The 16,892-nt window shown below is 35.4% G+C and overlaps 1 protein-coding gene across 3 annotated transcripts in view; it reads right to left on the reverse strand.

Moving 5' to 3' along the window:
* osbpl10b (oxysterol binding protein-like 10b) overlaps positions 1-16,892 on the reverse strand; it is a 61,254-nt gene that overhangs the window by 40,031 nt on the left and 4,331 nt on the right. Inside the window, exons 2-4 of one of the 3 annotated variants that reach the window (XM_016292551.1) lie at positions 14,317-14,492; positions 11,782-11,861; positions 3,167-3,280 (exon numbers count right to left, since the gene is read on the reverse strand). In XM_016292551.1, the coding sequence (XP_016148037.1) occupies positions 3,167-3,280; positions 11,782-11,861; positions 14,317-14,492 (370 nt within the window). Of the gene's footprint in view, positions 1-3,166; positions 3,398-11,781; positions 11,862-14,316; positions 14,493-16,892 lie in introns of all 3 variants that reach the window. The other 2 variants (XM_016292549.1, XM_016292552.1) reach the window with 2 other exon arrangements.

Raw genomic sequence — 16,892 nt, forward strand, 5'->3', positions numbered from 1 at the left:
AAAAGTTCACTACCATCCAAGCGTTATCTTATCACTGAAATTTCATGCAACTAAATGTACTTTCTGTTCCCGCTGCTATATAAGCAACAATGATAATTGGATTGCCATGCAGAGTGCTGCTAATATTTCTAACATTGCTTCTGAATTTTGTCATGCGTGCTGCTGTTATTAAAATTCACTAAACTAGCGATCTGAATAGCTATGCATACTGCTGCTACAGCTGCACAAATGTACTTAAAATTGCTATAAGCATCTTTATTAACAAGAAAACGCAATCAAATAATGCCTATTTCGCTTTGAAGAGTTCACAAAATCTTCTATAAGCCCTGCTAAATAGCAAAGGAATAAAATGCCTATTTCACTTAAAAGAGTTACTTACCCCATGCGTTATCACTGAAATTTCAAGCAACTAAAGTACTTTCTGCTGCCGCTGCTATATTAGCAACAATTTGACTTCCTGCCGCTAATATTATTTCTAACATTACATATGAATTTGCTATGCATGCTGCTGCTATTAAATTCGCTACATGCAATCTGAATAACTATGCATACTGCTGCACAAAGGTACTTCTAATTGCTAAGCCTCTTTTAAATAAATGAAATGCAAGTGATGCCTATTCGCTTGAGGAGTTCACATACCATCCATTTTTAGTCACTGAAACTTCAGCAATTGTAAGTTGCTTTGGATAAAAGTGTCTGCAAAATGAATAAATGTGAATGTAAACTACGGTCTACCTACTGCTGCTGCAACTAAACGCATGTTTTGATTTGCTATGCATGCTGCTATTAATAATTCACTAATAATGCAATCTGATTCTATGAATACTGCTGCTACGCTCCATGAAAGTACTAGAATTGCTGTAGCCCATCCATGCATTGTCACTGATATCACTTAAATTTCATGCAACTAAAGTACTTTCTGCTGCCCCTGCTATATTAGCAATAATAATTGGTTGCTATGCAGACTGCTGCTATTATTATTTCTAACATTGCATCTGAATTTGCTATGCCATTCTGCTGATATTAAATTCACAAAAAATTGTTGATCTGAATAGCTATGCATACTGCTGTTACAGCTGCACGAAGGTACTTAGAATTACTAAGAGTCTTTATTAAACAATGAAACGCAAACAAATAATGCCTATTTCGCTTTGAAGAATTCACAAAATCTCGTACGCCCTGTTAAATAAACAAAGTAATAAAAGCCTATTTCAATTTTAAAGAGTTACTTACCCCATGTGTTGTCACTGAAATTTCATGCAACCAGATACTTTCTGCTGCTGCTGCTATAAACAACAGTGATAATTTGACTTGATTTGCTATGCATACTGCTATTAAAAATGCGATAATAATGAAATCTGAATTCAATGATACTGCTGCTACACTCTATGAAAGTACTATAATTGCTGTAAGCCCAACTGAATACACAAATAGTAAATCCCAGTTTAAGAGTGTCCTACTATTAGCTACATTGTACATGGGCTACTGATTGGAAATTATTTATTATTAGTAGTATCTTTATATTTTAAACTAATTCATGATTATCTTTAAACTATCACTAAACATGACTTTCATTATAAACTCTTCACTATCACTGAACCAAGGTAACGAGTGAAATAGAGATGTGGCCTCTTTAAGAATGAGTGCTACCTCTTCTGAGCGCATTGCAATGCGGCACGGGTACTCGTATGAGCGGGTATATTATTTTCTGCTGCTCATTAAGTTGTTATGGTTAAATAGGTAAGGCTGTTGACAGTATGACGTTTATGAAAGACATTTATATGGGTTCACCTTGACTTAAACTGTGAACAACTGTGAAACGCCAACTGCAAACCGACCCCACTAGTGAGGTGTGCATCTGAAAGCGATCCGTTCACGGTTAATGTAGAAATGAATGCCCACATAAGATATCAAAAGTACTGGCGATTTCGAGCAAATAAGGTAATCCCCAATTCACTTTACTATTCTATATCCACGATGCTTGACGTTGTATTCTCACATACATGAACTCGGAAAACTGCTTGCTGCTAATGCTACTGCTGTTATATGAACAAGACATGCTTAGTAATTACTCCTCATGCGAATAACCTGCGCGTAGTTTTACAACTTGTATGTTTTCTAGTTTAAAAATGTAAATCTGACGAACGCAATAATCCAGTGAATCAGAGTGAAGACCGTTTACTTATCTTAGCTGTTTAGATTCAGAGAAACTCTGACAGCGCGCTGCAGGAATCTCTAGTGAATGCTAGCCAGCCATATTCATGCAAGGCAGTAAGCTCATTGGCTGCATATGCAGCACTAACCAATCAGCTTGTGCCAAGTCGTTTAACTCTCTGAATATCATCAGTTACATGAACAACCCGTCAGCCTGCGCCATCTAGAGTTTCATGACTGAACTATATAGTGTGTGTGTGTGTGTTGTAGTATATGTATAATTTCTCACTTTTATAGAAACATGTTGCTAAAAATAAATCTTAAATTAACAAAGGAGCAATCCAATAAAAGTTGTATGTAACTACAATGTAACATTTATAGGAAAATGCATATAATATAAAAAACAAGCATATAATATAAAATTAGATATAACGTTACATATAAATAAAATATATAAAATATATAAAGCAAGTTAAAATATAATATAATATATAATATATGACCCTGGACCATTAAAACCAGTCATAAGGGTAAATTTTTCGGATTTATACATCAGCTGAAAGCTGAATAAATAAACTTTCCATTGATGTATGGTTTGTTAGGATAGGACAATATTTGGCCGACATACAACTATTTGAAAATCTGGAATCTGATGCAAAAAAATCAAAATATTGAGAAAATCACCTTTAAAGTTGCCCAAATGAAGTTCCTAGCAATGCATATTACTAATCAAAAATTAAGTTTTGATATATTTATGGTAGGAAATTTACAAAATATCTTCATGGAACATGATCTTTACTTAACATCCTAATGATTTTTGGCATAAAATTTAATAAATTTATGTTGCTAAAAATAAAATTAATAATAACTATGGTGTGACTAATGAAAATACTGACAGGCCCAAAAAAAATCCTAAATTTGCATCAAAGAGTTAAATCAAATAAAAAACCTTGACAGACACTGCGAAACGTCCGTGTGTTTAATAACAGTGGCTAGCTGGCTCTGTCCGTACCTCTTTGACCTGGTGCAGTCCTGCAGGATGCTGACTGCAGGCCCGTTGGCTGGCGGTGGGAGACTTGTGGTGGGTGATGGTGATGACAGAGGCAGGTGTCCCGTGCTGGGGGGTCTGTCTTTGGGCGGAGATGGAGGAGCACTGTGGGATGGGGTGCGGGTGCAGGGAGAAGCTGCGGGTCCGGCCAGTGGAGGAGGAAGAGGATGTGTTGCAGGAGGAGGAGGTGCAGCCCTGAAAGAGATAGCAGCAATGGCAGCAGCAGGAGGAAGAGGGAGAGCAGGCGCCCAGGCCTCGCTTCCCCATGGGAACAGACACCGGCCCTGTGCCGCCAGCACGGTCTGCCATCACGCAAAAGAGCATCATCGGCCTGACACCACCAAGACAGCAGCCACATACAGACAGGGAGGGGGAGAGGAAGCAAGGACAGTGCATGGTGGGAAAAAAGTGCAATATGAGACGGCAGAGGGAGGAGGAGAGAGCTTCCTGTGGAGTACTGTTCTCCACAGCAGAGAGATAAAGGTTGTCACTCGTTTGAAATGCTTTCATCTCTAAAAGCTCTTCAGCACAACCTGAGAACTGCAATCTCATTCCATCACAGCTAATCAGAGACATCATTTGTCTGTGATTCACAAAGCATTTAGTGCACTGCTGATGAAAAATGCACAAAAGCAAGTGTCTAATGCATGCTTTTACAAAAATCACAAGTCTAACTAGATTTATAGTTTTTTTTTTAAGACTGCAAAACTTTCTTCCATATTTCTGTGGAGTTTCGGGTGTTTTTTTTTTTTACCACACAGCTACATAGTTTCTGGGGTGTCATGGAAGACTGGTTACTGGCTGAAGAGCACAAAGCTTATATTTGTATAATATTCTCAATCTCATTCCTAGACATACAGTGATGGGCAAAATTATTAGAGCACTTGTCATATTTAAGAGGTTTCAGTTGTTTTCGTTGAAATGGTCATTGCAATACCCATAAAACGAACTATTGCCGGAACTACCTGCGATGGAAGGAATCTGCTGGAACATTGAAAATGATGGACTGGCCCCCTCAAAGTCCAGACCTCAACCCCATCGAGCAAATTTGGGGCGAGTTGGAAAATAAACTGGACAGATCTATTGTACATTCAAAGGAAAGCCTATGGCTTGAGTTGCAGAAGGCATGGGATATCATTAGGGATAACATTGGCAGAAGGCATGGGATAACATTCTGACACTATGCCAGAAAGATGTGCTGCAAAAGGTGGACATACCAAATACTAAAGTTAAAAGTGGATAAAAACAGCACGACTCACTTCATCTGATATCTGTTGTGCTCAGAGCAACCATCTGCATGTTTCATGAACATTATGAAATGAAATCATGTTTTGGAGGCAAAAAAGGTCAATATTTTCAGATCTGTCAGGTGTTCTAATAATTTTGGCCACCACTGTAGTTCAGGTCTATTCTTTAATGGAGACTGATTTATTTTTTTTTTTTAAGAAATTGATACTTTTATTCAGCATTACATTTGAAAGCGACAGAAAATACATTTAAAAACACACAAAAAAAAATCCTGAAAAATTTTATCAGTTTCCACAAAAATATTAAGCAGCACAACTTGTAAACATTGATAAAATAATGAATAATAAGAAATGTTTTTTGAGCACTAAATCAGCATACTGGCCTTAGCAAACACCTATAAGAAGATCCGAGTTGCCAAAAAAACATAGAAATCAGTCTCAGAACAGCAACATTCCCAAAGTCATGCTCTATATAAAAATGATTCATATCAAACAAACAGAGGAGGATGTATTTAGGTAAAAAAAAAAGCAACAGCACCTGTGCATTCTTGAGAAATGCAAGAGAACATTGCTCCCCTGGGTGCTGCTAAACAGACTCTTAGGCTTGAAGGAAGATCGCACTCTTTGATATGACCCAAAATGAGACCACACTATGAGGTTTTCTGTACATGCGGCAATGAGTATTTTATTCAGGTCCGATGGAGTTCCCCCAACCTCATGTAATTGCATTCTCGCAGTCTAATGGCAGTTCATTGTTCAGTCATATGAGATTTTAGCACTGACTACCCGGTTACATAAGTCATAGATTATACAGACCCTTAGAACCCCTTATAGTAGGGATGTTCATATGCTGCGTTCAAGTCCTCCTGGGACGTTCGTACTTACGAGTTGACAAGTCGTAATAACGACGTCAGGTGCGTTCAAGTCACTTTGCTCGGAACAATGTGGCGATTTTATTTTTTTTCCATAAAATTCAACGATTTTTTTCAACTTTACATCTACAAAATGATGAATATGATGAAGAATGTGCGTCATTGTGTTTTTGCTTTTTTCTGTTTTTATTCCATTTATGAAGGTAATGTAAACTGAATCATTATATGTTCTTTGGTAATTATACAATAATATAATATTTTGTATATGTAACATATAGTTTTATTTTAATCATTTTATTAATTTCAACAAATTTACCATCAATACAGATGCTGCACATCTAGTCTTTGGATTCCATGCATCCGACACGTTTTCTCATTGACACGCCCCCAACTCGGAAACTCGGGGCTTAAAGAAAATTTCGAGTTTCCCACTCGTAATAACGACTTTGTGGTGGCATTCATGTGCGTTCAACTCGTAAATACGATCTATCCAACATGACTTGAATGCACCAATAGAACAGCACATATCGGGAAATTTGAATTCAAATTCTGATATTTAGAGAGAATATACATATACATATATACATATAAATGTATACAAAGCTATAATGTATATATAATGCTGACTAAGGTGGCATTTATTTGATAAATACAGTCAAATTTTAATATTGTACAATAATATTACAATTTAAAATTAACTGTTTTCTGTTTTAATATATTTTAAAATGTCATTTATTCCTGTGGTGAATTTTCAGCAGCCATTACTCCAGTCTCCAGTATCACGTGATCCTTCAGAAATCATTCTAATATACTGATTTGGTGTTTAAAAAATATTATTATTATTATTAATGGTGAAAACAGACACATTTTTGTTTCAGTATTTTTGTTTAAACATTATTTTAAAAAAATGCAGGATTCTTTGATTAACAGAAAAGAGGAAAAAGAACAGCATGTATTTGAAAAGTAAATCTTCTGTAACAATGTAAATGTCTTTACTGTCACTTTTTGTTCAGTTTAGTGCATCCTTGCTGAATCAAAGTTTTCTTTCAAAAATTTCTTTCAAAAATACAATTTATTTAAAGTAGAAAGAAACAAATAATGGACCTTCACAAAACACCTGATAATACTCTGCTAACACTGCAGCAGGCAATCAGTGCAGTGAATAATAAAATACATACACTAACTTTCAGAGTTATGTTAAAAAATTAAATAAAAAATAAGCACACCAAGTGTAGAGAATACATGAAGCATCTGTTGCATGCATTATGGATTCAGTCTTTAAATGAATAAATATAACACACTGGTAATGTAATATATTTGGCCTTAGGCCAAAGTCCAGGCCCAGATTTGTGTGGTTTCAAATTACTTTGCTTATAATGTGATTAATCAAAGAGACTGCAAGGTTTTTCCTTTTTTTAAGAATACATTAGCAGCTAACACTGGCTTGTGTTATTAGACTGCCATTTGTTGGTCATATATTGAAAATGAATGCTAATAGAAGTCATACAATGTTTTAGCCTCAAGGCTAAATTCATTTCCATTAAATCCGCGCTCTAAATTAGTGGATAACGCCGGTCTCTCCCATTTGTAAACACTCATTTTCAGATCTGACTAAAGTTATCATTATTCTGCCACTCTGCGCTGAAAATTACAATAAATAATTGGACACAACACCATCTGCCTAAAACAGTCTACCGAATGCATATTACTGCATTTAAACATCCATTTGAATCTCTTTCAGGGAGCAAAACAAACATTATGCATCTTGAGGCATGATTTAATGACATGTCTTAATGGAGGTGAAATGCTTAAAGTTTAACTCACGGAGTGTTCAGAGTCAGACAACAGTGGGAAACAGCGTGTGACACGCAGTGTGTTTTTGTCACATGATAAGTGAACTGACACACTGTTTCTCCAATCAGTATCAAACTATTGTTTATACTTTTGGAAAAAGATAAACCATGCTATGTGGATAGAAAAGAGAAATAAGACCACGCTTACAGTATATGATCATGTCAGGTGAGCTGTCACATGTATAGATCATATGCCTCCATACAGCTACTTATTTTATTGCTCAATGAATTATAATAACCATAATTAAAACTGTGGCTAACACTAGCAAGTCTGTACAAATGTGCATGATTATAAGGTCAAAATAGGGTTGGGCAATGTGACCAAAATCTTATATCACGGTATGAGTGATTTTATTGCACGGTAACAATATATATATCACAATATAGTTATTTTTGCTTTAAATAAAGTCTTTATAATACCAAAATGTTTGATACCATAGAAATTTTAAAATGCTATAGTCACCAGTTTCAATATCACAAAAAAAATTACTAACCTAAATTAAAAAACAAACAAACTCACGCTCACTGAAGACAAGTAAACAGTCAGTGATTAAATAAGACTAAGAAACTAATTACAAGCAATAGCACAAAAAAACCACAGTAGAACAAATAAATAAGAAATGCTACACATTGTATAAAGTAATCAAATTATTAATTACAAATGCATATTCTTCACAGTGTGAATTCAATATATATTTCTCTTTAGATTATACAGACCCTTAGAACCCCTTATAGTAGGGATGTTCATATGCTGCGTTCAAGTCCTCCTGGGACGTTCGTACTTACGAGTTGACAAGTCGTAATAACGACGTCAGGTGCGTTCAAGTCACTTTGCTCGGAACAATGTGGCGATTTTATTTTTTTTCCATAAAATTCAACGATTTTTTTCAACTTTACATCTACAAAATGATGAATATGATGAAGAATGTGCGTCATTGTGTTTTTGCTTTTTTCTGTTTTTATTCCATTTATGAAGGTAATGTAAACTGAATCATTATATGTTCTTTGGTAATTATACAATAATATAATATTTTGTATATGTAACATATAGTTTTATTTTAATCATTTTATTAATTTCAACAAATTTACCATCAATACAGATGCTGCACATCTAGTCTTTGGATTCCATGCATCCGACACGTTTTCTCATTGACACGCCCCCAACTCGGAAACTCGGGGCTTAAAGAAAATTTCGAGTTTCCCACTCGTAATAACGACTTTGTGGTGGCATTCATGTGCGTTCAACTCGTAAATACGATCTATCCAACATGACTTGAATGCACCAATAGAACAGCACATATCGGGAAATTTGAATTCAAATTCTGATATTTAGAGAGAATATACATATACATATATACATATAAATGTATACAAAGCTATAATGTATATATAATGCTGACTAAGGTGGCATTTATTTGATAAATACAGTCAAATTTTAATATTGTACAATAATATTACAATTTAAAATTAACTGTTTTCTGTTTTAATATATTTTAAAATGTCATTTATTCCTGTGGTGAATTTTCAGCAGCCATTACTCCAGTCTCCAGTATCACGTGATCCTTCAGAAATCATTCTAATATACTGATTTGGTGTTTAAAAAATATTATTATTATTATTAATGGTGAAAACAGACACATTTTTGTTTCAGTATTTTTGTTTAAACATTATTTTAAAAAAATGCAGGATTCTTTGATTAACAGAAAAGAGGAAAAAGAACAGCATGTATTTGAAAAGTAAATCTTCTGTAACAATGTAAATGTCTTTACTGTCACTTTTTGTTCAGTTTAGTGCATCCTTGCTGAATCAAAGTTTTCTTTCAAAAATTTCTTTCAAAAATACAATTTATTTAAAGTAGAAAGAAACAAATAATGGACCTTCACAAAACACCTGATAATACTCTGCTAACACTGCAGCAGGCAATCAGTGCAGTGAATAATAAAATACATACACTAACTTTCAGAGTTATGTTAAAAAATTAAATAAAAAATAAGCACACCAAGTGTAGAGAATACATGAAGCATCTGTTGCATGCATTATGGATTCAGTCTTTAAATGAATAAATATAACACACTGGTAATGTAATATATTTGGCCTTAGGCCAAAGTCCAGGCCCAGATTTGTGTGGTTTCAAATTACTTTGCTTATAATGTGATTAATCAAAGAGACTGCAAGGTTTTTCCTTTTTTTAAGAATACATTAGCAGCTAACACTGGCTTGTGTTATTAGACTGCCATTTGTTGGTCATATATTGAAAATGAATGCTAATAGAAGTCATACAATGTTTTAGCCTCAAGGCTAAATTCATTTCCATTAAATCCGCGCTCTAAATTAGTGGATAACGCCGGTCTCTCCCATTTGTAAACACTCATTTTCAGATCTGACTAAAGTTATCATTATTCTGCCACTCTGCGCTGAAAATTACAATAAATAATTGGACACAACACCATCTGCCTAAAACAGTCTACCGAATGCATATTACTGCATTTAAACATCCATTTGAATCTCTTTCAGGGAGCAAAACAAACATTATGCATCTTGAGGCATGATTTAATGACATGTCTTAATGGAGGTGAAATGCTTAAAGTTTAACTCACGGAGTGTTCAGAGTCAGACAACAGTGGGAAACAGCGTGTGACACGCAGTGTGTTTTTGTCACATGATAAGTGAACTGACACACTGTTTCTCCAATCAGTATCAAACTATTGTTTATACTTTTGGAAAAAGATAAACCATGCTATGTGGATAGAAAAGAGAAATAAGACCACGCTTACAGTATATGATCATGTCAGGTGAGCTGTCACATGTATAGATCATATGCCTCCATACAGCTACTTATTTTATTGCTCAATGAATTATAATAACCATAATTAAAACTGTGGCTAACACTAGCAAGTCTGTACAAATGTGCATGATTATAAGGTCAAAATAGGGTTGGGCAATGTGACCAAAATCTTATATCACGGTATGAGTGATTTTATTGCACGGTAACAATATATATATCACAATATAGTTATTTTTGCTTTAAATAAAGTCTTTATAATACCAAAATGTTTGATACCATAGAAATTTTAAAATGCTATAGTCACCAGTTTCAATATCACAAAAAAAATTACTAACCTAAATTAAAAAACAAACAAACTCACGCTCACTGAAGACAAGTAAACAGTCAGTGATTAAATAAGACTAAGAAACTAATTACAAGCAATAGCACAAAAAAACCACAGTAGAACAAATAAATAAGAAATGCTACACATTGTATAAAGTAATCAAATTATTAATTACAAATGCATATTCTTCACAGTGTGAATTCAATATATATTTCTCTTTTATTAAAGTTACAAAAGTGATTTAGGCAAGAGTAGTGAGAGATTTTGTCTCTTTTGTTGTTTGATTAACATGAATGACAGCAGGAACATTAGACTGCTGTCACTTTAAGAGTTGCCCGGATCCAATATACTGTTACATGTGTTTTCTTTCTCAGCTGTTTGCTTTCCCTTAAGACCTAAAATTACTGTGTTTACAAGGATAATTGCAAAGACGGGCATTGACACATACAGTGCAAGTGTGCGTATAAAGTGGCAAAAATAACTTGGTTCAATACTCCCGCGCTCTATGAGCACCATCTCCACATGTGCGCGCCTCTCTGACAGCACTCCTATAGTGAAGTATAGCGAAATGAGTTCTCTTTCGTTTGCATTTCAATGGCTTAAAATCCCTTGTTTTTAAACCGCATTGCTTAAAAACGCACGTAAATGGTACGTTTTTGTGACCACGTTGCACAGCAATGCCACGTGAGCCTGTAACCGCAATAGAGACGATAGTTGAAAATCTCTACCAGTTAATTGTGTCTTCCGGTATATCACCCACCCCTTTGTCAAAATTTACATTTTCTCAAGAAAATGCACTGCAGTGTTGTTATTAGTGTGTTAACTATTAAAAATCATTTTCACTGACTGAAAGAAAGCTGAAAGAAAAGGGAATATAAAACTTAAACTTAAAAACTGTAAGTTGACGTACTAAAATTACTAAAACTAAAATGAAAAAGTGGTTGCTTATTGCCAAGCCAAGTCTCTATGATCTTCTGGTCCCCATATATTCTCCTTTAGTACACTGTAAGTCAATGGCTTTTATTTGCCTGTTTTATCATCCACCAAGCTAAACTGTGTAGAAAAGTAATAGCACATCTCTACCAATTAAGCCAAATCAAGGCTTCCAGGTATAAACTTGCTAATGACCTCATTTGAAATCCCACCCGTTATAATAAGCCTTACATGCAGTGTGATGAACTGAAAAGAGACAGAGAGAGTAACAGCATCACAAATCTCAAGACTACAGGAGCAGTTTGTCATCGAAGTAGAGTCTGGAGAGGTCAGAGGAAATGGAGAGCGAGTCAGTCAGTACACAGAATGTGAGAGACAGAGACAAAGACAGGAAAGATGTCAAGATAAGATGCACTTACAGAAAGGACAGTTAGTACATCATTGATGACAGAGTGAACACAATCAAAAGACAAACATTTTGCTTTCTAAAGCAAGAGGGAACGAAAAAGATTTAAAGGAAGGAAATGAGAGCACAGTGTGCCGAGTTAAATGTAACCGGGTTACCTTGGCACTGCCGTCTGAGTGGCGACGGGCGCACAGCTGAAGCTGGGTCATCCACATCTGCTGCTCACACGCATCAGAAGCTAAAAGAAGACATGTGAACTATAAATGGCCACATCCATTCATGCTGCATCTACAGCTAATTTAATTCAATAAACACAACACAACATAACATAAAACGTAATGGATTTGATTATGTTCATTAAAAATAATGAAGTTGTTTGGTAAATCCTTATAAATAGTCATGCATATTAAAGGGATTATATAATGAGAAATGCATTTTACTTGAACTTTTTTTTTTTATGTTTACATTCTTTTATCCTTATATCACAGGTTAGATGTCAATGAAATCAAACACCATTCAATATGAAACCAAATGTTCCATATTTTATGACTTTTGGTGAATAATGTCAAATTTCGGCTCACAAGTTTATAGAGTGCTGCAGGGATGACATATTTTAGGATATGGATTTTTCCATTGGCTTTTGGATTATTGCATAAAATAAGCTCTGTGACAAACATTTATGATTCTTACATTTTGTCCATCAAGATCATCTTCACAAATAAAGATAACTTTTATAAATTCCGAAGCCTAAATATAGTCACCAAAATTAAAAAAGCTTAAGTTAGGCTATAAACAAACTACACCATGTTTGCTTAACTTTCCCATCATTAAGTTTCTGACAAATCTTTTTCTGTATTTAAAATCTACAAGTTGTAAAATTTTTGTTAGTTTCCAAAATGGCAAGTATAAACATGAGGCTGTAAAAACGTACTAAAGCATAGAGGAATTTGCCGGGATGACATTTAATGTCCTGACAACCTGTAGTTCCATTTAGCAACCACTTTTTCAAGTCAAAACACTTAAAATCATGAGTGGTATTATTGATGTAGACTTATTTCATGCATTTAACTAAAAACCTATTCAAAAACCCAAACTTCAGCACAATGGAACTGCAAGTTTAAAACTCGTTTATAGGTTTTAGGACTCACTCCTGCAGCCCTCCATATGGATCAGTTCGATGTTTTATAATGCCTTTTTTTCCTGGAGTTTGACAGCTCATGGTCACCATAAACTGTTATCTGGAAATTGTGAATATTCTTTAGAATTCTGTTTTTGTGTTACATGGAAAAAAATAACAGCATATGTGTTTTGAAAGACATGAGGTTGAGTAAATTATATTTTAAAATGTAAAAACAGATAACTAATACATATCCCCTTAAATCCCCAGTTGATTAAATCACAGTAAAATAAGACATGTTTTCTGAAATGTTATGTTTAAATATGGAAAATAGGTGTTTTCTAATTAAATATACAGGAATTTGCATACATTTCCAGAACAAAGATCTGAACTCTGGATTAAGCCAGGTTTAATGCTCTTGTCATAAGAGACTTTTTTAATGTTTTTATAGCGGGGATTTTATAGAGGGGATCACTCCATAATTTTAATTCCTTATTTAATCAAATACAGTCAACAGCCAGAAAAAAAATCACCATGTAAGTGCTACTGATGTGGAGATTTCTGGTGTTGTGCATGAGAAAAAAACTCATTTTGAGAAAACGGCCTACAAAAGATCTGCATTTCAATTAAAAACTACAGAAACACACAGAGAAAGCAATAATAAAATAAACACTTTTATGTGTATTGTGTATGTTTTCTTTCCACTAGTCTGAAAGAAGTCAGATTATGGAAACAAAACAGCCCCAAATCTGTTCCGCACTGTCTTGCCTAAAGAAGATCCAACAGGGTTTTTTAATATATATGACCTATGAAAATCTAGTTTTAAGGTCATTTGGTATGGTATGGTATGGTTACCCAGGTAGAACAAATGCAAGCTTTTTTTATCATCACAAGACCGAAAAACTCAATTTGTGGCTTGTCTGTAACCCGGGGTAAGACTGAGAAGGTGTGAAATGAGAAAAATAGCACCTGAAGATTATCATTTCAGAATGCTGGAACACTGGGAGCGGACGAGACTCCGCCCGCGGCAAGGCTGTCAAACTACTGGGAATAACGATGGAGGTGACAGCTTTTTTTCCAGCGAAATCCATCCTCTCACAACCTCTCCAAGATTGCCTTTGTTACAAATGGCCGATTTGGCTGGTGGCATTTTGCTTGTAAACTCCTGACACAGTCTAAATGAGTTCTCAGAGCTGCCTCGGACCGAAAGTGAATTTTGATGTAAAAAAAAAAGACATCATAAAAGATTGTGGCATACACTGAATGCCAACCATGAAAAGACTCCTGGCATACTTGAAACGACACGAGAGAAACAGAGAGAGGGGAAAGTATAGAGATCTAATCTGACGAGGGAGTTGCTGGCGAGAAAGAAAGAGTGAACGTGGACAACTAAATCACAGATAAAGGGGGATGCCTGAGGGAAAAACACATATCAAAGAGATACTTCCTTAAGAGACGTTGCGCGAGAGAGTGTGAGGAGGCTCAAGTTAAAGGACAACGGAGATGGAAGGGATCAAATGGCAATGTTAAAAGCAAAAGCAAAGGATTGAAACCCCGACGAGGGAAAGACGCTCACCCCGCAGTTTGAAGAAATCTCCATTTGCAGCACAGACTGTGAACATATAGGGAAACTCATCGCTTGGGGCCACTGAGGAGCCGATGAGGGGCAGGGACCCTCGTGGCTTCTGGTTCTTACTGTGCTCGTTGATGAAATACTGAAGCTGGCCGAGCTCAGGGTCCAACACAAAATACCTGCATGATGAAAAACAGAGAGGAGAAGAGGGTTACATTACAACAAACCTAGATTTTGATAGCGTGTGATGCCTGACGTGTTCTTAGTGGTTGTTTTGCATAGCTATGCGGCTGATAGGTGTTTCTGTTGGTTGCTAGGGTGCTACTATTCAGTTGCTAAAGTGTTCCGAGTGGTTTTATTATGCATTGCTATGTCGTTGCTATTGTGCTCTTGTTGGTTGCTAGTGTGTTGCTCTGCGGCTCCGAAAATGCTCTGATTGGCTGCACTGGATTTAGGGCCGCAACAAAATATTATTTTGATAATTGATTAATCTGATGATTATTAGAACAATTAATCAACTCATTGTATATTATTTCGATGATTAATCAGTAGGTTTAAATCAACTATTCAGCTTTTGCAATTAGTTCAAATATTGAGTTATAAATATTCTATTCTAGCTCCACACTGGAGAGCTGCTTTATAGCAGAAAATCTGAAAAAGTTGTAATTCTAACTGAAAGAGACACTGACAATGTTTTTCATTTTTAATTACTGTAAAGCTGCTTGCTTTAAAGCAGTTTTGTATAAAGTGCTAAATAAATAACGTGATGGACTTTTACTGGAGTGCCGAATTGCAGAGATGGTGCAAACATCCACATCGCTATGATCAGACGCTTTCTTAACTGCTGCTTTCCCACGCTGTCATTTTTGTTGTGTTTATTTATTTAAAGATTCAGGGCTCGCAAAATTTAAAAATCCCTGGTAGCCCTTCGGGCAGGTACTCTTCAAATTTTGGTAGCCCGAAAATGAATTTAACTAGCCCAAATAAAAAAAAGACCTTTAAAATAAAATTAAATAAAATTAAATAAATAAATAAATATATATATATATAGAGAGAGAGAGAGAGAGAGAGAGAGAGAGAGAGAGAGAGAGAGAGAAAATGCAGATAGGAGTTTAAATATCGATCAAAAATATTTTCAATACACAAATATCAACAAATATGAAGGAAGGACATCTTATTTCACTATTTACAGGGTATCTGCTGAATTTTTAAAAATGAATGTAAGGCAATTTATGACCCATTTTAAAGGGTTAGTTCACCCAAAAATGAAAATTGTGTCATTAATTGCAATTATACGAAGCTACGAGAATACTTTTTGTCTGCAAAAGAAAAAAAAAATAACGACTTGATTCAACAATTCGTCTCCTCCGCATCACCCTGTAAACAGCATACGTTGTTTTACGTCCAGCGGATGTTCTCCAAAATGGCGCTACAGGGTGACGCGGAGGAGACGAATTGTTGAATAAAGTGTTGTTGTTGTTTTTTTTGTGCATAAAAAGTATTCTCGTAGATTCGTATAATTGTGGTTGAACTACTGATTATTTTACCGATCTCCTTGCTACGTGTTGCTGTCTATGCAGGGTCAGACAGCTCTCAGATTCCATCAAAAATATCTTAATTTGTGTTCCGAAGATGAACGAAGATCTTACGGGTTTGAAACGACATGAGGGTGAGTAATTAATGACATAATTTTCATTTTGGGTGAACTAACCCTTTAAGAGCTGCACAAGTAAAATGAACACAATGGACAATGTCTATGGTAACATGCAGTACTGAGCCATAAAATTATATGATTTACAGTTCAGATACAGGTTTTCACAAAAACAAAAATCCTATACAACAACATTTTAGCCATTAGACCATTTTTATGAAAAGGGATAAATCAAGCATATAAATTAATTTAAAACGTATAAATATGCTATTACTGTCTTAATTGTTTAGATTTTTAGAAGGCGCATTAACTTCTTTTTTATTTTCTTGCTGCGTAAAAACATGATTTGATATTTGCATTGATCTGACTATAAACAGCAAGAAAGGCTTATTGGAAATGCAAATTCATTTCGCTTTAGGAGCGCTGAAATATTGTGGTTTCCCCGGTAACGGCTGTACAGAAAGCAGCTCTGTGCATTTTGACTTGAAACGTGCAGCGCTCATATTTATTCAATGACATCATTGCCTTTTGAAGTTTAATCTAGCCGTATCGCGACTCTTGTCTTTCCGTCCCCAATTGTAAGACCTCTTTAAATTATAATTAAGACATTTCTTATACCATTTAACGTATTTAAAACTTTTTATGGCCTTAAGTTTGATACAACTCACTTTAGGAGTTTTTAAGGACCCGCGGGAGATCTGTATTTAAGATAGCCCGTCGGGCAGAGTGGTGATACATTTTGGTAGCCCGACTGGAAAACACAATAGCCCGGGACGTCGGGCTAGCGATTTTGCGAGCCCTGATGATTTATTTTTGCCGTTTTTTACCTTTTTATATTTTATAGGACAGTTTTTTGACAGGAAGCAAAGTGGAAGAGAGAGAGAGAGAGAGAGAGAGAGAGAGGGGGGGGGGGGGGGGGGGGGGTGGG

The sequence above is a fragment of the Sinocyclocheilus grahami genome, unplaced genomic scaffold (genome assembly GCF_001515645.1).
Source record: "Sinocyclocheilus grahami isolate Dianchi unplaced genomic scaffold, SAMN03320097.WGS_v1.1 scaffold288.1, whole genome shotgun sequence".
Classification (NCBI taxonomy): Eukaryota; Metazoa; Chordata; class Actinopteri; order Cypriniformes; family Cyprinidae; genus Sinocyclocheilus; species Sinocyclocheilus grahami.